Raw genomic sequence first — 19,282 nt, forward strand, 5'->3', positions numbered from 1 at the left:
CATCCTGATGAGGAAGGCATCCATCCATCCATCCTATTGGATGATTGATTGCTGATGCATCGCCGGCCACTCCGGGCAGTGATCTATCCTGATCATGGACCGATATGATCCACTACTTAAAAAAACTTGAGAGGCGGGTAAAATCGTATTTTCAGCGGCGGGTGCGATACCCGCCTTTATTTCTCGCAGCTAAAAATAGCTATTGTAGAGACGGATAATGCGTCCGCCTGTGAAAATCGATTTCTAGGGGCGGATCACGATGTCACCCCCGCCTCTACAAATTGATTTGTAGGGATGAGTTAGGGCATGACCCGCCCCTACAAATCAATATCCAGAATATGAAAAAATCGGAAAAAAATCAAAAATAGCAAAAGAAAAAAGAAAAAAATATCCCCGCCAACCAGCCACCACCACCACCCCTCTACCACGGACTTGGTGAAATAAAAAAATAGTTTTTAAATTTATGAACTAATTTGCCTATCTTAACCATGAAATCTTTACCGTCATATATTGCATGCCACGATTCTTTGGATCCTTTATTCAAAACCTTGAGGATTTAGATTTAAAGCTCGGGGGCTGTAAGGACACATGCCATCAGCAACTTATTTTTTAAATCTTTTAGAAGATAAGGACAGAAGACTTAATACTAAATTGACCCTCAGACTGATTCTACGAGTCAACCTAAGGCTTGAGGGCTACTCCATATGGAGTGCAAGTTCAATCGCACCTTGTATAAAAGAGGAGCGTGAGTTCAATCGCACCTCGTATAAAAGAAGATTTGACAACTACTCGGGGCATGAGCACCTCGCAGCCTCGATGCAGTTAAGAGTGTACTCGAAAGACACCTTTGAGATGGAGTCCAGAAGAACTCGAAGACGCCTTCAGAAGTACTCGGGAGCCTGCAGTACTCGACTACGAAGAGCTCGGGAGCTTATCAGACACGGGGCCACGGGACTGTGCACATGACGTACATCTTACGGAATAAGAGGTGGGACATGACCCATGCCCTGCACCAGTTGTAACTACTCGTACTGTAGTAGAACTACTCGAGTAGCAGTTGAACTAGTCGGAATAGAATAAAACTACGCGAGTAGTACTTGGGTAGGACTCTTAAACTCGTATCTAGTTAGGATTTTCATATAACCAATCCTCCGGACTATATAAGGGCGGGTAGGAATCCTTCTCCAAACAGAGAAGCACGAGGGACAACTCGTGCCTCACAGGAGATCACCCCGATCAACACCTAAGGTAATACAAACCACATAGGACGTAGGGTATTACGCTCTCGGTGGTCCCAACCTGTCTAAACTTTGTGTTACTTGCACCTTCGAAATTCTGATCTTGGTGACATCTTACCTACAAACTTACCACCTTAGAGATTTCTCGGTGGATATAGCGGTAAAACACCGACAGTGATCCATCATTGGGAGCGCCATGGTTTCCTGGCTTGTTGACAGCTGCGGGCGGTTTGAGTTGGACTAGCAGGCAGGCACATCCACGAAACAGACAGATCACTCATAAATAATCCAACACCAAATGGTAACGTGCATGTGAGGTCTTGTAGGCTTTCTAATAATCGATCGATTAACTTTCAGTTCCAATTAACTTTCTGTTCCAAGAATAAGTATCTACTATCTGCCGCCACTAATACGTAACTCCATGGGTCGACACTTGCATTGGATGATTAGCGGAGATGGATGTCACATAGGTTTTGATCTTTAGTAGTACATGTGAAAATCCGACCGTAGGCATTCTTAATTAATTGTTAGTAGTGCACGCGTCTATATATATCTATATGGTGATGTTGTGTTTGTCAACATCTGTAAAAGTGTTGCCATGGGGGTATTTGAAAACTTTAGAGGCAAACACATTAATTAACTCTTCTTTTTTCTAAGACATCAAGAGAGAGGGCCAACAGTCACCCCCTCCCCACCTTAAATGAATGCAGGTGACTGATTTGAATAACCTCTACGCGAAACTATAGTTGTGTCCGGGTGTTCTTTATATACGGTCACATAGTAGATTAAAAAAAAAGAAGAAGAGAAAGAAAGGAGGAATTGGCGTTTTGAATTTTAGCGGGTCGTGGACTAACCTAACACTATTCATATGATGATTTCTCTTTTATATTTCTTCTTGTATTTTTTTCTCCATTGGAAAATTGCATATGATCACCATAGATAATTGCATGCTCTATCCATCTAAGCATATTATATTGTATTTGGAATTTCTTATACAACCTTTGCTATGCACCATGTAGCACGTTAACACTAGATATCCTGTCATCCTACACGTACTAGATGAAGTGAGGCAGCCCCCACTAGAAGACCTGAACAAATGCTCCTCCCTGCGTCGCTCTCCAAGACAACACGGGGGCCGCCCGCAACCACCCGCCTTCCCTCCCCAGGCTGCCTCCGGTGGCCGCCGCCAGCGGCGACCGATCGGACGGCGGCGGCGGCCCGCGGCTGAGCTGAAGTTGACTCAGCTCGCCTTCCGACACTCTCTCCTCTCTCTTCCCCCACCTTCCTTCTCCCGGCCTATAACCTCGTCGCCCTTCACCGCCGCTGGCAGTCGGAGCCGAATCCAGCCTTCTCCTCGCTGGATCCAGGGCCCCGTTGGCCGGATCTGCTGTCGGGCCCGGGTGGAGGTCGCCTCCGCCGCTGTCGCCGCTTGCCCCAGGGCGTTGTGCCCCCGGTGGCTCGGGTGGGGCGCGCCGCCGCTGCCCACGAGCCTCTGGGTGCTATGCCTCGGGTGGCCGGGGTCTATGGCCGCGCGCCATCGTCGCAATAACCCTCGAGGTGACATGCCTCAGGTGGCCGGGGCCCTTGGCTGCGTGCCGCCACCGCTGTGGGCCCGCGGCTGCCGCCGCCACCGTCGCCGCCCATCGGGGTGCTGCGCCCCCGGTGGTTTGGGTTGCCGGGGGCCATGGTCGCACCGCCGCTCGCCTAGGGCGGGTGTTCGTCTCATGCCGTCCTCGTGGGGGCTGGTTGCCGACCGTATGTCTCTAGCCTAGGGTGCCAGCCTCCTATCGCCCAGTTGCTGCCTCCACTGCCGCCCCTTCTGGTTGCGGCCTGGGCAGGGTGCCGGTGGGCTCTCCTGCGTTGTGGCGGCATTTGTCGGCCTTCGGCTTTGGGATGGGAATAGGGTGGAGGCAAAAGTCTATGATGGCAAAGTCCTCTCGCGTCGTTCATCTTCTTGGAGGCGTCATTCTTTCCCCCTACTCCCTCCTCTCTGGTGGGTGCTCCGGGTGAGAACCTAGACCACGTTTGTCGGACGACGACGGCATCTTTGGTGTCGCTCCCTCCCTTGAGGCGTCATTTTGGAAGCTTTTGCTGGTGGCGGTCATCTGCTCTCCTCGGAGAGTTTCCACTTCTGCGCCTGCCTTCATTTAGCTTCTTCTGCATCGTCTGGGTTGCATTGGTCGTTAGTTGGTGGACGCTTTGCCGTACCTCTCTTCGCTAGAGGATACTTTGCCGCCGCTCTGCTCTAGCGGATGCTTTGCCGCCGTTGTCGTCTTGGTTGGAGATCATTCGGACGGATGCTTTGCCGCTGATTGGTTGGATGGATATTTTGCCACCTTGTTGTGTTGTCGACCTTCGCACCTTAACGTTGTAGTATTCTTTAGCAGCCACAGTTGTTTGGTTTTAGCTTGGTGTGTAGGTTCGGATTAGTCTCCTCCCTGGTTGTTTTTTTTCATATCTGTTGTTGAGGTCGTCCGCCATTTTTTTAGTGGTACTTTGTATTCATCTTAATAGCTCTGATTATTAAGATTTGTAATGGTCGTATTGCTTTTCTTCTAATAAAATACGTGCTCAGGCATGTTTGTGAAAAAAAATAAGGCAGCCCAGCAAGCCTTGCCACCCTCTCTCTCTGTATATATATATTTGATAGGATAGTTTGCTCGCTTATTTAGTGGTACTAGACTCGCTTTATTAGAAAAATAAAACAGAGAGAAAAAGATGGAGGAAGGCTCTCCTAGTTGGGAAATGGAAACCAAACCGACCTTAAGCTAATTATATATTTTTGTCACCATTTTTTAAATTTAGCGAATAATGCACGAAAAGCATGATGAAAATGGTTAGTCGTCGCTACCAGCTAGCTACAAATATGAAGTCAAACAAGGTTAGAACGAAGCATAAAACGCGTTGTTGCTTTCTTCTCCGCGTGAGAGACCAACAACAAGAAGAGGAAGAGCTATAGAACCGCCCAATGCCATGGGCATATTCGATATTCAAACCCCCACCCCCCGTCCCTCTCTCTCTGATACGTGCTGGGCTTCAAACTGACAGGCCGGCTTGGATCATGTCCACGCACTAAAAGCCCACGAACGAGGGTGTTTCCCCGGCCCAAATACCAAACATGGAATTTTGAAACAGGTGATGGAGAAGGTGAAATAATACAAGATGGATAGATAGATATATATAGCTGGACTGGACATATTAATAAAGCAACAAGTTGTATTATTATATTGTCAGCATTATTATTATCGACCATTGACAAGGTTATGTTTCTCGCGATAAGTTAAATTTACTTGTCTGGATTCAAGTCCTCGACTCGGCATTTTCTCCACTTGCACTCTATGTAACATATATGGCACCACGGTGGCCTCATACTAGCCGTCGCTCGCTATCTAGTGGCCTCTGCGTCGCAGGGATCCCGTGTGACCTTAAAACCTCAATCCGGCCAAAGCCAACCACATGCCAGCACAATGTGTGGACAGTATGCAACACACTGCCGCGCGCTGTTCTAGCTTGCTAGCTAGCTCAGATCACACGCACACACCAGCTAACACTAACAGCCACCAAAAAGCTACAACGAACGCACAAGTGGTAGAGATGATGAGCACATGCGTGGCCTCCACACGCCCATCGATCCACGGATGGATGGATGGCTCCACGCGACGATGGGCATCGTGTGATCCTCGTCGCCCCGCCGATCCCGCCGGAGATAAGCCGCCCACTCGCCGACCGCCACGTGGCACCCCACCCCCTTCCTCCCCGCTAGCGATAAATCGGTGGCCACCGGCCCCCTCCATTGCACTCTCCTCCATTCCCTAGGTGGCCACCAGCTCCAGCCGCAGCAGCTCTAGCAATAAGCTCAGCACCAATAATAATGGCCACCGCCCTCAGCAGCCTCCGCGCGCCGGCCAGCTTCTCCGGCGTCCGCGCGGCCCCGGCGCCCGCCACCGTCGCGATGCCCGCCGCCAAGCAGCAGGTTGCCCGCGGCGCCAGGCTGCGCGCGCAGGCCACCTACAACGTCAAGCTCATCACGCCCGAGGGCGAGGTGGAGCTGCAGGTGCCCGACGACGTCTACATCCTCGACCAGGCCGAGGAGGAGGGGATCGACCTGCCCTACTCCTGCCGCGCGGGGTCCTGCTCCTCCTGCGCCGGCAAGGTCGTCTCCGGCTCCGTCGACCAGTCCGACCAGAGCTTCCTCGACGACGACCAGGTCGCCAGCGGCTGGGTGCTCACCTGCCACGCCTACCCCACCTCCGACGTCGTCATCGAGACCCACAAGGAGGAGGAGCTCACCGCTTAATTATATTTATATATTTAAGCTCCATCGTCACCATGCATCACATCAACACACCTAAATGCTACTATCTAGTATCTGCCTGCCTTGCAAGAGATCGATCCATCTCCATCGAGTTGACAGATTAAAACCTGAGAAATTTCTAGCTTCCTTGTATCATCCATCCATCAGTCATGTCAATGTCACCATGAGACCAAGCAAGCATCGGCAGCAGCAGGGCCATCTGTTACCGTACATTCTTGGTCTCTGTACCATTCATTTTTGCTGCGGATGCATGATCGACTTCATTCTCATCAAGTAATTAATTAATAATGTTTTTTTCTCTTTGTACCATTATCAATATATACTGTACTATGGATCTGTTTGGACGAGTTAAATTTTAGCATCCGCTATCAGCACTCATCGTATCTTTGCTAAAAGTTTTGAGTTTTGACTAAAATTCAGCCCATCCCACTAGCCAGTACTTGTGTTTGGATGGACTAGTACTAAACTTTAGTACTTTTGAGCATTAGCACATGGATCCAACACCCTCTGTATGTGTACGTATGTATGTACCAGACTGGAGGATGTATTACAGAAATGCATGCAGCTTTGAGTACTCCTATGTGCGTAATTGACGATGCATGGATGAATGAAGATTGAAGCATAAGTTTAATCCAATGCGTATTTCTTTTCCTGCAGTTAAGCTCTCACCGGTTGCTATTTGTGCTATATATGTTTTCCTTCAAGATTGGATATGTGTGGACTAGCCAGGCTAATTTGTTCAGACCACCAAGAGCAGTAAAATCTGTGTGATGGGATATAGATGTGTATTATGTATATTATACATATACAGCTAAAATACGGTATCTTATTTAAATTTACTTTTTTGAAATATTTCTTCAAATTAATTTATTTCTATTGGATAAAGAATAATAGGCAAAGACCGGCCACGCAACCATAATATATATAAAACTGTCTCGCCCATACCCGACCCCTTCTCTCTTCCAACCCCAACCCCAAACAGCCAAACCGACATACATGGATACACCATAATATTTCTCTCCATTTTGTCTTACCATACATCCATATCAAAATTTGAGATCCATTAATTACTCCTACTGTACCCATCTTCCTCCTGTACGTTGCCATTGGCCGGATCCTATTGAGAAAACACAAACTCTCACATCATCACCTGAAAACGGGGCAAGGTTCAATAAGCATACACAACGACGATAATGTTCCTTTTGGAATTTAATTTTTTGGGGGTCGGTTTTAGCGGCATTCCCTATCTGTGTTAAAAGGAAACTTGGGGCTGCATGCTAACCTATCAAAAGATGCGGATGGCGGCACTAAGAGCAACTTCAGCAGTTGCCCCTAAATTAGACCCTCCAAATGCTAAATTGGGGCTGCCTCTATTTTTTAGAGACTTCTAAATTTGCTTCAACTCCAGCAATAGCTCTCAATTGTAACTTACAAGAGGGCTCCCTAGAGACCCCCTAGGAATAGAGAGTGGAGAAGGGTATTTGAAGGCCTTCCCAAAATAGAGGGTCTAGTAGAGGGTCTACTGGAGTGCATCTTTTTGTTTCATCATCTAAACTTGAGATAGCAATATGTTTAGAGGGTCCGCTGGAGTTGCTCTAATAAGAAAGGATAGCCGCCGTTGGGAGGTTCCGATAAGGGGCTAACACTATGAGAAGGGATAAATCATAGGGAAGAAATGGAAGATGGGACGAATAGAAGGAAAGGAAGAGAAAAAGCAATCACCGGATCCTAATATGATGGCTGAAGCAGTTGGTCGATCGGAAAATGGCAATTTTCAAATTTGAAGCAGTTGAAATACATCATAGCCCATAACTTTGCTTGTAATCGTTCAGGTCACTCGATCACTCCAATCAGATGCTAGCATAAGAGAAAAACCAATGCCAAAAAAAAGGTGGTGGGAAATTATTGCTAGACATTCCAAATGAAGGGTCCATTATACCTGATCGGAGGCTGCCTGACCCGATGAACCCAAACCGACCCGCCCAAAAAGAACCAGACCCTATCCGACCCGAAAAGTGCATGGCCGGGCACGGGCCTACTTTTTTTGACCTAAACAGAAATTCGAGCCGGGCTCAGGCCGCAATTTTAGCCCGTGGGCCGGCCGACGACTCGAAAAAAATCCTTCATTCTCTGCAGCCTACGGAATCCTAACGGCCCAGCCCAACAAAGCACACAGCAGCCCCACCTCCTCCCCTGGCCGCCGGGCGCACACAGCAGGCAAGCCGCCCCCTCCCCTCCCCACACCGGTAAGCCCCTGCCCTCCCTATCTCCTTTGCACGGCGCGGCGTCCAGGCTGTGAGGTGACCAAGCGGCGTGGCGCGAGCGGCGGCCAGGCAGCGTGGAGGCCCGGCTGCGTGGCGGCCAAGGATGCCCTCATCGAGACAAGAAGAAGATCTAAGTACTTCAGCCCCGGGCCAGCCCGCGGGCTGTCGAGCCACGCATCGGGCGAGCACGGGCCAAGATTTGCAGCCCAATGCTTGGGTCGGGTCGGGCTTAGGCCAGCAGAAATAAGTCAGGTCCCTTTCGGCCCGGCCTGAACCCAGCTCGACATGAGATATGATTTGGTCCAGGGTCCATTTATGTACAATGGTGATTGGTGATTTCAGATCTCTGGCCAGAATGGCATGAAGATACACTCTAAAGTAGTTGACGACAACCACACAGAACGAACTGTGTGTGTATATATATATATATATGAGTTTTTTCTACACTCGCGTGTAGCTACTTTCATCATCAGTATACCACCATGAGTATGTCCGCATACTCATTTATCACTTTTAGTATGTTTATATACTAATTTTAAGATACTTCATAGTGATATGTACAACAAATTTTAAAAGCATCCCTATTTTTTAAATATATCATGATTATATATTAGTACTAGTATATAAAAATAAGTATGTCCATATATTCCATGTATGGCCAGATACTTAAAGTATATATACCATCACAAATGGTCTAGTATGATTACATACACCTCGTACGTACCTTTCGTTGGGTCAGATACGCCCTACGTTACGAGATATATATTATATATAGGAGTAGCTATGAGCGCGTGTAAAATAAATTATATATATATAATCACGTAGCTAGCTCGTGGCCTCCACGCGCTCATCACCCAACCAGTGGCTGGCTGGCACACGGTCTATCTATTTTCTATAGATACCGTAGTCCGTAGTAGTGAGAATGAATTGTTCTTATTTCTCTGTCAGTAAAATTCATGGTCGATCAGAATTCTTGAGGACGTTTGGAATTTAGCGAGTAGACAGAGGCCCTGCTAATTTTCCACCATCATATCGATGGATGCAGACCAGACAGACAGCCCCCGCCACCGCCAATGCAAGAAGATAAGCCTAGCTCCACGCTGCACCCACCCCATCCCCTCATTTCACTTTGAGCTTCCAGCTGCTAGCTAGCTCCAGCTCCAAGAGCAGCCCCTCTTGCATTGCTAGCTACGCTACGCGCCATGGCCACCGTCCTGAGCAGCCTCCGCGCGCCGGCCAGCTTCTTCCCCGGCCTCCGCGCGGCCGCCCCGGCGCCCGCCACCGTCGCGGTGCCCGCCGCCAAGCAGCAGCAGGTCGCTCGCGGCGCCAGGCTGCGCGCGCAGGCCACCTACAACGTGAAGCTCATCACGCCCGACGGCGAGGTGGAGCTGCAGGTGCCCGACGACGTGTACATCCTGGACCAGGCCGAGGAGGAAGGGATCGACCTGCCCTACTCCTGCCGCGCGGGGTCCTGCTCCTCCTGCGCCGGCAAGGTCGTCTCCGGCAGCGTCGACCAGTCCGACCAGAGCTTCCTGGACGACGACCAGGTCGCCGGCGGCTGGGTGCTCACCTGCGCCGCCTACCCCACCTCCGACGTCGTCATCGAGACCCACAAGGAGGAGGAGCTCACCTCCTAGATCTTTCTGATGCCTGGCGTCGTAATACCACATGCATGCTACTACTATGCTTGCTTATTATTATTATTATTATCTCCGTTGATTTCTTGGTTACGTGTTGATTACCGTCGTGCTACTTAATTGGTTTGCAATTGAGCTATATATATGTAATTTGGTTTGCAAATGTCGAGTTTATTAGCTTCTTTTTTTTGTTGCTGATGTTGCTCAGATACATGTATATTGGGGTTCACTGTCCAGCAATTAAGACATTTAATACTTAAATGACATGCGCTAGTCTATGACGTAGTGAAATAAAACTTTGCATTATATTGGGATATCTTCATCAATTTCGAATGCCATGACTCTTTCGAAAACAGCACATGGAAATGTTGTAGTACGGCAAGTGGGCCCAAATTTATTTTAGGACTAGAAAAGCCGAAAAGGGGAGCGGTGAGCGGTGAAATCTTGCGGCCCATGGGCTGTTGTACATACCTCTTCACTCACTACAGGGACCTCGTGGGCTGGATCTTCGATTCTTTCTTTAATTTGACAAGCAGGTGCAGTCTTGATCGAAGAATCCAGATCCTCTGCTTACACATGGTTCTGGAAATACTAAGTAGATGCAGAGAAATAAAGCTACTAGTAGGCAGCCTGCATGCAACGGGACACGTACAAGGGCAGTGTGGTGTCGAGCCACGTCGCCGCCGCAAGGACGCCGAGGTGTCCCTGCTGTCCCGACGCGCGCAACCATGCATCACCGCTCCAACTTTAAATACGCATGCAAGCCCAAGAACCTGATCATCAACATCAAGCAAATCTAGCTACTGTAACTATCATCAGCATCAGTTTAGTTATTATTCAGATTGAGGTAGCTAGCTAGCGAGATGGCGCAGAGCGAGCGCAGGATGAAGCACGGCACGGCGCAGACCAAGGTGGCCGGCGACGACGAGATGCTGCGGACCGGCTTCCACAACGGCACCCCGCTGGAGGCCGGCAAGGTCGCCGACTCCCAGCCCGTCGACCTCTTCGCACCCGCCCACCGCATACCCTCACAGCAGCAGCAGCAGGAAGCAGACGAGGCAGCAGCAGCAGGGAGGAACAGCAGGGTCATCGCGGAGTCGGAGCCCGTGGACCTGCCCGCGAGCGCCCGGGGCCTGGCCGAGGCCAACGAAGACAAGAAGCCGGCGCAGCAGGGGCGGCAGGGGATGGCCGATCAGCACGCCGCCTGGGACGCCAGGCTTAACTGAGTCGTTACTTGCTTGTCTGCATGCAGCAGCATGCGCTATGATCTATATATGTTTCTGTATGAAGGAAATAATAAGCAAGGCGCGCCGTCTCTTGCACCAACACCAACACCAGCGTTTAATTAATTTCATGTTCCTTTCGCGTACATGAGTTTCGGAAAGAAAGACTTGATTTGGTTTCATGCTTTAGTTGCAATCAAATGACTTGTACTGTGGATGGTGCCACTCTGAAGCAATGCATGCCATCTGAACAACTTATCGATAGACCGGAGTATTCATTCAAATTCCCAATCAGTTTACATATACATAGTTACTAGTATTAGTATACGTGGAGTATATCCACGTACTGTATAAATATATATGCTCTTTGCTGGGTCAAATACGTGTGTGTGTGTATATATATATATATATGTATGTAGGAGTAGCTAAGTATAAGTGGGGTGTAGAATGAATTTTCCATTTATATATATATATATAATATAATATAATATGCGTATATGCGTGGATGCATGCCATTGAAAACGTTTCTCTACCAAATACGCTCTTCTGTCCTCTTAAATGGTGTACTTGTTGGTAAGACTTTCTATGTCAAAAGAGGAACGAGACAAGGAGATCCTTTCTCTACTTTTTGTTGTGGTCTTTTTTCTTGCCAGCTGATTTCTTACGAACTTAACTTTGGTCAATCATGCCAAATTAAGACCAAGGCTGACTCATCTTCCAATTCCATATCAGTGCACAACACAGATTTTTCAATTGTCCAAATTGTCCAGTATGCTGATGATACTCTAATCATTAGATTTTCTAATTAGATTTTCCGATTGTCCAAATTGTCTAGTATACTGATGATACTCTAATCATTACAGTGAATTTCAGTAAACTCTGATGGTGCCAATCAACATCAATCACGACAGGCTAAACCTCCTTGCAAGCACTTTTAGCTGTACAACTGGCAGCTTCCTCTTCACTTATTTCGGGATTTCACTAAGCACCTCAAAACTAGCTGTGACAAATTTCTTACCCTTGGTCAAAAAGTGTGAAACAAGATAAATAGCCACATCAACTTTTCTCTCTCATGTAGGAAGATTACAGATGACTAATGCAGTAGTCTTTACTTCAATTCCAATGCTTCAGCTGGGAACATTATTGCTGCCCAAAACGGTGATCAAGCAAATTGACAAGTACAAAAAGCATTGACAAGTACAGAAAGCATTGCTTATAGAGAGGCTCAATTAATCCAAAACAACCACCAAAAGTGGCATGGACTATGGTCTATTTAGTAAATGAAGAAGGTGACCTAGGAGTTCTGAACCTAGCAACACAAAATGAAGCTCTTCTTCTCAAAAACCTGCATAAATTTTATAACAAAATAGACATTCCTTGGGTACAATTAATCTAGGAGAAGCACTATAGCAATGGCAGGCTACCAGACCATGTGAAAAAGATTCTTATTGGTGGAGGGACATCTTTAAGCTCCTAGATACATTCAAAGGGATTGCAAAAGTCAAATTAGGGAATGGAACAACTTGTCTCTTCTGGACATGTGTGGAGGGATCAGATCCCTAGCCTGATATTTCCAGAGTTGTTCTCTTATGCTAAGAACAGAAGTATATCATTTCATAGGGCTACAACTTTTGAACCTTTTCATAGACTCTTCCATCTACCACTTTCAGAAATAGCATATGATCAGCTTCGGACTTTGGAACAAACCTTACTGTCTGCGGCACTTTCCCAGGAACCTGATAGTTGGTCTTACATTGGGGGAGCTTTCACTTCTTCTCTACAAAAGCCTAGAGACAGCTCACAGGACATGCCCAAGATCACCCAGCATTCCAATGGCTCTAGAAATCTAGCTGTCAGAACAAGCATAAGGTCTTTTGTTGGCTTCTCTTAAAGGATAGATTAAGCATACGAAACACTTTTAGAAGAAAGACTATGGCCTTGGATTCCTATAATTGTGTCCTTTGCAATGGTTCTGTTGAAGAAACCTCAGAGCACCTCTTCTTTCAGTGCCCCTTCCCACAGAATTGTTGGGACTTTTTACATGTTCATGTACCCACACAAGCTTCAACTTTTGATGCCATGGAACACCTCAGGATTGGGCTACAATCTCCTCTTTTTCATGAGTCTGATTATCCTCCTCTGCTGGGCAATCTGGACTGCAAGAAAAGACCTTATTTTTCAAGGAATGCAACCATCTCTTCATGGCTGTCGAATCACTTTCAAGAATGAACTCGAGCTGCTGTTGCACCGAGTCAAAGTAAAGCATAAGCGACACTTAGAAGAATGGCGGAGAAACTTTGTTTAGACTCTGTTCTCTTTTTTGATTTTCTTCACCTCTTTTTTTGTTTTCTAAAGTTCTTGTGTATAAACTCTACCTTTTATTTATTTTAATATATAACCAGTAGGGGCTCAACACCCCTCCTGTTCCTTAAAAAAAAATACCGCTCTTACTTCTATGGTACGTGGGTTTGGATGCTAAAGAAGTTGGGCAGAGAAAGTTGTAGCAGCAATTAAATACTGTTAGAAACTGTGTCTGCCTTAAGTTTGGACAAAGTTGCAAACTAGCAATTCAGTTCTCAGTTCAACATGATGTATACAGTATATGTATTTATAGTGAAACGGAAATTGGAGCAAAGGCTAGTGGGCCCCCTTGTCCAAAGGCCCATCGCTAGCATTGCTGCTAAAATACACAAAAATGTCAAGTGCGGAGTGTTGGTTGACATTACAAACTGTCAGCAAGTGATGGGATCCGCCAACAGACAGAAGCTGCTGCATGCCGGCCTCCTCCGAGCCACTAGACCACAAGTAGTAGGTGATGGATGATCCGCCCTCCGCCGCCGGCGACTCCCTCGCCGGCCGTGCTCTTCTTCTGTTTGCCGATCCGACCGCAAGGTAGTACGGACTTGCTCGACGTGGCTGCCGTCTTTGACTCGCTCCCGCGCGCCCCACACAGTCACTGTCACAGCGATGTTGACCGCTGGCTCGTGCGCTGTGGGCCCGCGTCTCCAGGGTGAGGTATCGCGCGTCCAGAAGCTTCGCGGCCAGCTCGTGGCCCTCGCCGGCAGGACACGTGGCGGCGACGGCGGCAGATGCCGCCGCCTGTCCTGTCAGAGTGTTTGGGACTGCTGCTGCTGCTGCTGCTGCTGCTCCTAAATTATTGCCTTGTCCTTCATTTTCATTGCTATTCTTCCCTTCCCGTTGGTGATTGAGCTCGATCTCTTGGTGGGTGATTCTCGCAGCGCAGCCGGACCGGCCGGGCGAGCTGGCGCGGGTGGTGCCGCCGGCGCCGGCCGGAGAGCCGAGGTGATTGATGGTGATGGCCAGCGCCGGCGTCAACATGCCTGGCGGCGACGGGAACCCATCAGCCGCAGCGTCCTCCTCCACCCCGGAATGCCGGCTCCGCAGGCGCCGCCGCCTCGCGCCCCCGCGCGCCGCGGCCGCCGGGGGGGAGAAGCGCGTCCGCCCGGCCTCCCCGTCTTCGTCGTCGTCGGAGGACGACTCGGTGGAAGGGGAGGAAGGAGAAGCGGACGCCGCGGTGGAAGGGGACGAAGAGGGGGGAACGACGGTCTCGGCGGCCGGCGGGCCTCAGCCGCCTCCGCCCCCCGGCCCGGCGCAGGCGTGGCCGATGGCGTTCGGGTGGCTGTCGGTGGCGGGGCGGTCGCGGGAGATGGAGGACGCGGTGTCGCTCCGGCCGGGCTTCTGCACCTGGGTGGACGGCTCGCCCATGCACTTCTTCGGCGTCTTCGACGGCCACGGCGGATCCCATGTAAGTATGTACGTACGTCTCGCCGGCGGCGGAATTTGCATTGTTAGCTCGCTGTCCTGTCCTGTCTCTCGTCTAATTAAATTAATCTCTCTCGAACCACCCAATCGGTTTGGTTTGGTTTGGCTTATCATCCCAAGATAAGAAGATTTCATGCATGCTTTCTTCGGTTGCTGCTTTCTGTTTGAGTTTTAGTACTACAAGATTGAATGATGAAACCAAAAGAGAAAGAAAGAGAGAATTGAAGAAGATGCTATGAACGAATGCAACGCATGCATGTGTACGTGTCCAACCAGCTGCAAGCAGGACACGAACAATTGAGAAGCAGCAGTCAGTCAGTCAGTATTCGCTGCTGCTCTCCTAGTACCAAGCAGCAAGCAGGTGTCCACATTCTTGAACATTCCGAATGAGTTCGTTGGACCTCGTGGATTGTCGTCTTCTCCTATATATTATTCCCTGCTAGCATTGCATTCTTTGTTGGGACAACAAAGTTGTAGGTATTAGTGCAAGCAAGTACGTGTCGTGTCACCACTGGTCGATCGTATATATATTTCAAGCTGGTGACGATGCAATAATCGCATGCATGCAGGTGTCCACGCTGTGCCGGGACCGGATGCACGAGTTCCTGGCCGAGGAGCTCGCCGCCGAGGGGGCGGCCTTCCAGATCCAGCAGCCGGCTGCGGCGGCGGCGGGGGAGGAAGCAGCTGCAGCTGCATCAGGGACGACGAGCTCGGCCGCCGTAGAGCAGGAGGAGGAGGAGGAGCGGGCGTGGCGCGCGGCGCTGGCGCGGACCTTCCGGCGCGTCGACGCCCTGGCGTCCCTGGCGTGCGCGTGCGGCCGCATCGTGAGCCCGCCCTGCCGGTGCACGCTGTCGGGCAACTCCGGCATCGTGGGCTCCACCGCCGTGGTGGCCGTCCTGGTCCGCGGCCGCCTCGTCGTCGCCAACTGCGGCGACTCCCGCGCGGTGCTCTGCCGGGGGCCCGCCGGCGCCCCGCCCGTCCCGCTCTCCGTCGACCACAAGGTAACCTGTCTGCCGATGCGACACGCACCCCAGTCATCTGGTCGACCGTTGACTCGTGCCTGGGGTACGTGCACGGATGTCGAAGCGCGCGGGGCCATGCAGTGGCAGTCCCGTGGATAGGTCGCAACTTTTGGGGGCCGGGCAGCCATCGCTGTCGCCGGGAGCACACGTAGCGGGAGATTCCGGGGTCGCGACGGACACGTGTCGGTGCCGTCGGGGGCACGTGGGGCGACGGCGGGTGCAGGGGGGACCCGCCGGCGGACAGGCCGTGGTGGGCGGAGGCGACACCTGCCGCTGCTGGGTGCTGAGGCGAGAGGGAGATGGTGATGGAGATGGGTCAGTGGCTCAGTCCAGTGGTGCTCTCTCTCTTTTCTCCTTTTTTTTTTCCCTCTCCCTGATGAGTGATGGCTGGGTGGTCAGCAAGAACTAGGGAGCTGCTGCTTTTAGTGGCAGGGAAATTAGGACCTGCCTGAATACCAAAAGCTTGGGTGCGCCAACGTTCGTGCTTTCTGATTACGACGCCATGTAATTAGGGTTCTGCTAATTGCTGATTTGCTGTCACGTACCCCTCCTAATAATTTTGCACTGTAGTACTTCCTACTTATTAATCACCAAGCAGTGCTGCTACTCATCCTAATGCATACTACATACGTGCATATGCATGTTTACAGCGGTTATTTGGTCATTCTCAACCTGACTAGCTGCTATTGCTAATTGCTATACATACAGTAGCTTGAACTTGAAGAAACGAGGCATCAAAAGGCTGCTAGTGCTATACATACAGTTAGCTACAATAAATCCTCATGTGTTTGGGACTGCTGCAGCTAAGCAATTGCCGTTTGTTTTTGATCAACTACTGCTAAATGGTTTGCAGCCAGACCGGCCGGACGAGCTGGCGCGGATCGAGGCGGCTGGCGGCCGGGTGGTGTACATCAACGGGCATCGGGTGCGTGGGATCCTCGCCATGTCGCGCGCACTAGGTATGGTATGCCTGCCTGCCTCCGCGTTTACACACACAGTTCGATCCAGGGTCATTCTAGTTCCCTGAACATTATTAGCTCCTCATACATCAAATCTGAAACTAGTGTCATCTATCGAGGGCTGCTAGCTAGCTTGGACAGGCAATGTTAGCAAATGCTAGGACCATTATATTTGTGCAGGTTGTGCCGTCTGAATCCGACTAGTGTTCTCATTTAAGCAAGAAAGCGACACCTTTGTGTGCCCACGTGTTTGGTTTCTCGCATCTCGATCTTATTTGAGGTTGATACATGCTACTTTGGATGAGCCTTATCGTTAACTGAATATTCTTGTTCACGGAGCTATTGATGCGTTTGGAGGACTAGTCATCAATACATGCTCTTTTCAAAAGTCATCAATACATGCATATGAGAACTTAGTATCATATCCAAACAAACAAAGAGTTCAGACAGCAGGGGAGTCCATGAACTTCTACTTCACCATGAGCCACATTTTCTCTTTCTCCACACAACTTCAGTATTGCCAATGTTGCTTCAACTGACGATGAACCCATGGTTTTGTGTGTGCTGCCCGCACTCTGTGGCTGCGCGTTGCGGCTTGACCACCTTGCAGTGGTGCTCATTGACATGATCGAACGTCACCCTGGACATAGGAGCCGTGCTTGCCCTGTCCGGAGGCAGCATTCAAGTGGCGGTCCATTCCACGGCAGAGCAATAGGCAGATACACGTCAATTCTATGGTTACATATTCTAGTTGCTTGAGAATTGATTAATTCATCCATCAAATCGGAAACTAGAGCTGCTTAGAGTGGCAATGTTGGCAAATGCTAGGACCATTTGTGTGGGTCGTTGTGCCATCAGAATCTGACTAGTGTCTTATTTAAAGATGACAGCAACACCGTTGTGAGCACGGGTTAGCTTCTTGCATTTTGATTTGATTTGAGGTCGACGTCACTTTCCTTTGGATAAGCCTTACCTATAACTGAATTTCCTTATTCATGGAGCCATTGATGTGTCTGAGGGAGTTCACTAGAAATGGAGATTATAGAAATTTTCCATGGACATACGCGTGTTGCCTGACTTTTTGGTGTTGGGTTTCAATTTGGTAATATATTGCACACTAAGGTTTGAAGGGAATATTATAGGAAAAGGTGGAATATTTTGTAGGATCCGTTTCAGAAACACGGAATGGCAGAGAAATTCAAATTATGTGAGCCTATTTTTTGACAAGGGATTATGTGAGGCTTAGAAAGAAGTCCTGCATAGAGTCCTTTGGTATGGTTAAAAACATGTTAGACAAAACTATATCTGAAAGGGCGATTCTGTTAGTCACTTTCCATCTTTTAAGAGACCAAAACAGAAATTATTCCTCTGCATCTTGACATAGCTCCACCAGTTAAGGACTGCCGGGTGTTGTGGAATCGAATTGGCAAATATATAATCAAGTCTCTACTATAGCTGTTCCTTTAAGCTCCATACTGCAAAAAGTATGGCTTGTAAGCTTCGTGTAATAAGCGAGGTAAGAGTATGGGAATCCATGCCTTTTGTTCTATGAAACTAATTAAGTTTTCTACTGTTGCTTTTGTGATATACATGGGAGTTTTGCATGTCCACTAGTATTCTTCATTAGCTCACACAATATCAACCACAGAATATAGAAAGTTCAGCTTTTGATGAGCTTCAGAAGCATGTTACTACTTGGTAGTTGCTGATGAGTAGATAAACAGTCACATCACCGGCCACATGCATGTTAATTGGCTTAAGGTTCAACTTTCAGCTAGCCCTTGATGGTGCCGGCGATTCAGTTACTTGTGTTATCGGACATGACGGAGGAAACACATGGAGCGGAATCTAGAAGCCACGAGTTCATCTCCAATTCGTGGATCGTTCCTCTGTTGCTAACCGAACCTACGAAAAGAAGTTGGTGGGGATATAGCAGGTCGTTCAACCCATTAGGTTAGGGGCTGGTAGGGATGTATGTTGTCTTGTGTTGCATTGTGTCCTGAGCACATGACAGTGATGTTGCAAAGCTTGATGACTTGCTAAATGTGTAGCCGTTGGTGCAGGAGACAGGATGCTGCGTCCTGAAGTGATTGCTGAGCCCGAGATCACCATAACCGACCGGACGCCGGAGGACCAGTGCCTGATCCTGGCGAGTGACGGGATGTGGGATGTGATCCCGAACGAGATCGCCTGCTCCGTGGCGCGGCAGTGCCTGGAAGACGGGAACCCGGCTCCCGTGGACGACGTGCCGCCGACGGCAGGCGGCGAGGGTGCTGCCGCTGCGGCCGTAGCCGAAAGCTCTGAGCCGGAGGCCCGGTGCTCCAGGGCGGCGTCGCTCCTCGTCAGGCTCGCGCTTGGCAGGACCACCTGGGATAATGTTAGCGTCGTCGTCATCGATCTCAAGCAGAGGGAGTAGCCTCTGATGATGGTGCCGATCTGATCATGTCATTCAGCTGAGCCTGGATGTCATCGTAGCAGCGACTCCGGTAGTGAACTGATCCTGGGTGGAGGTGCAGGGCAGTGGTCTAGACTGAACTTGGGATGATTTTCTTGGTTCTTACGATTCGAATTGTTGTTTTCTAAGTTACATTCGGAGAGAAAGAAAGTGCCGTCCACAAAGAAAAGAAACAAAAAGATCGAAGAGAGGGAGAGAGAGAGAGCACAATTGTACAGGGTATTATGCGACAATTATGTACATTACCATCATCCATATAATCGGCTGGACATTTGCAGTCTGGCTGCAGTTTATTTGCAAGCGATGCTCTGCTATCAGCTGCTAACGTGTGTTGTACATGCTGTCCTGTTATGTTCTACGTCGTTATGTTCTGCGTCTAAAGTCAG

At 49.3% G+C, this 19,282-nt stretch overlaps 4 protein-coding genes across 8 annotated transcripts; all 4 read left to right on the plus strand.

Annotated features, from left to right (window-relative positions):
- Positions 1-5,022: 5,022 nt before the first annotated feature.
- On the plus strand, positions 5,023-5,889 carry LOC112897570 (ferredoxin). Its single transcript, XM_025965904.1, has one exon. The coding sequence runs from the start codon at positions 5,110-5,112 to the stop codon at positions 5,533-5,535; it is 426 nt and encodes a 141-aa protein (XP_025821689.1). The 5' UTR covers positions 5,023-5,109; the 3' UTR covers positions 5,536-5,889.
- A 3,020-nt stretch (positions 5,890-8,909) lies between these two features.
- Positions 8,910-9,644, plus strand: LOC112897568 (ferredoxin-like). Its single transcript, XM_025965903.1, has one exon. It carries the CDS (start codon positions 9,020-9,022, stop codon positions 9,452-9,454), a length of 435 nt encoding a protein of 144 aa, XP_025821688.1. The 5' UTR covers positions 8,910-9,019; the 3' UTR covers positions 9,455-9,644.
- A 371-nt stretch (positions 9,645-10,015) lies between these two features.
- LOC112897571 lies at positions 10,016-10,780 on the plus strand. Its single transcript, XM_025965905.1, has one exon. It carries the CDS (start codon positions 10,318-10,320, stop codon positions 10,678-10,680), a length of 363 nt encoding a protein of 120 aa, XP_025821690.1. The 5' UTR covers positions 10,016-10,317; the 3' UTR covers positions 10,681-10,780.
- A 2,987-nt stretch (positions 10,781-13,767) lies between these two features.
- On the plus strand, positions 13,768-19,065 carry LOC112897563 (probable protein phosphatase 2C 37). 5 transcript variants are annotated; one of them, XM_025965894.1, is made up of 4 exons: positions 13,768-14,447; positions 15,030-15,461; positions 16,336-16,446; positions 18,493-19,065. In XM_025965894.1, the coding sequence occupies exons 1-4, from the start codon at positions 13,988-13,990 to the stop codon at positions 18,855-18,857; spliced, it is 1,368 nt and encodes a 455-aa protein (XP_025821679.1). In that variant the 5' UTR covers positions 13,768-13,987; the 3' UTR covers positions 18,858-19,065. The 5 variants fall into 5 exon arrangements, with proteins under 5 accessions (XP_025821679.1, XP_025821684.1, XP_025821682.1 ...); XM_025965899.1 differs by having other exon boundaries at positions 16,336-16,441; positions 18,512-19,065; XM_025965897.1 differs by having other exon boundaries at positions 13,769-14,447; positions 18,505-19,065.
- The last annotated feature ends 217 nt before the right edge of the window (positions 19,066-19,282 follow it).

This window comes from Panicum hallii, chromosome 6 (genome assembly GCF_002211085.1).
Source record: "Panicum hallii strain FIL2 chromosome 6, PHallii_v3.1, whole genome shotgun sequence".
NCBI classification, from domain to species: domain Eukaryota; kingdom Viridiplantae; phylum Streptophyta; class Magnoliopsida; order Poales; family Poaceae; genus Panicum; species Panicum hallii.

Excerpts from the sequence above, each read along its gene's own strand:
- LOC112897570 (XM_025965904.1), top strand. The coding sequence starts at position 5,110 with ATGGCCACCGCCCTCAGCAGCCTCCGCGCGCCGGCCAGCTTCTCCGGC.
- LOC112897563 (XM_025965894.1), top strand. The coding sequence starts at position 13,988 with ATGGTGATGGCCAGCGCCGGCGTCAACATGCCTGGCGGCGACGGGAAC. Across the intron at positions 14,448-15,029 it reads CCACGGCGGATCCCATGTAA|GTGTCCACGCTGTGCCGGGA; the intron begins GTATGTACGTAC and ends GCATGCATGCAG. Across the intron at positions 15,462-16,335 it reads CGCTCTCCGTCGACCACAAG|CCAGACCGGCCGGACGAGCT; the intron begins GTAACCTGTCTG and ends AATGGTTTGCAG.
- LOC112897571 (XM_025965905.1), top strand. The coding sequence starts at position 10,318 with ATGGCGCAGAGCGAGCGCAGGATGAAGCACGGCACGGCGCAGACCAAG.
- LOC112897568 (XM_025965903.1), top strand. The coding sequence starts at position 9,020 with ATGGCCACCGTCCTGAGCAGCCTCCGCGCGCCGGCCAGCTTCTTCCCC.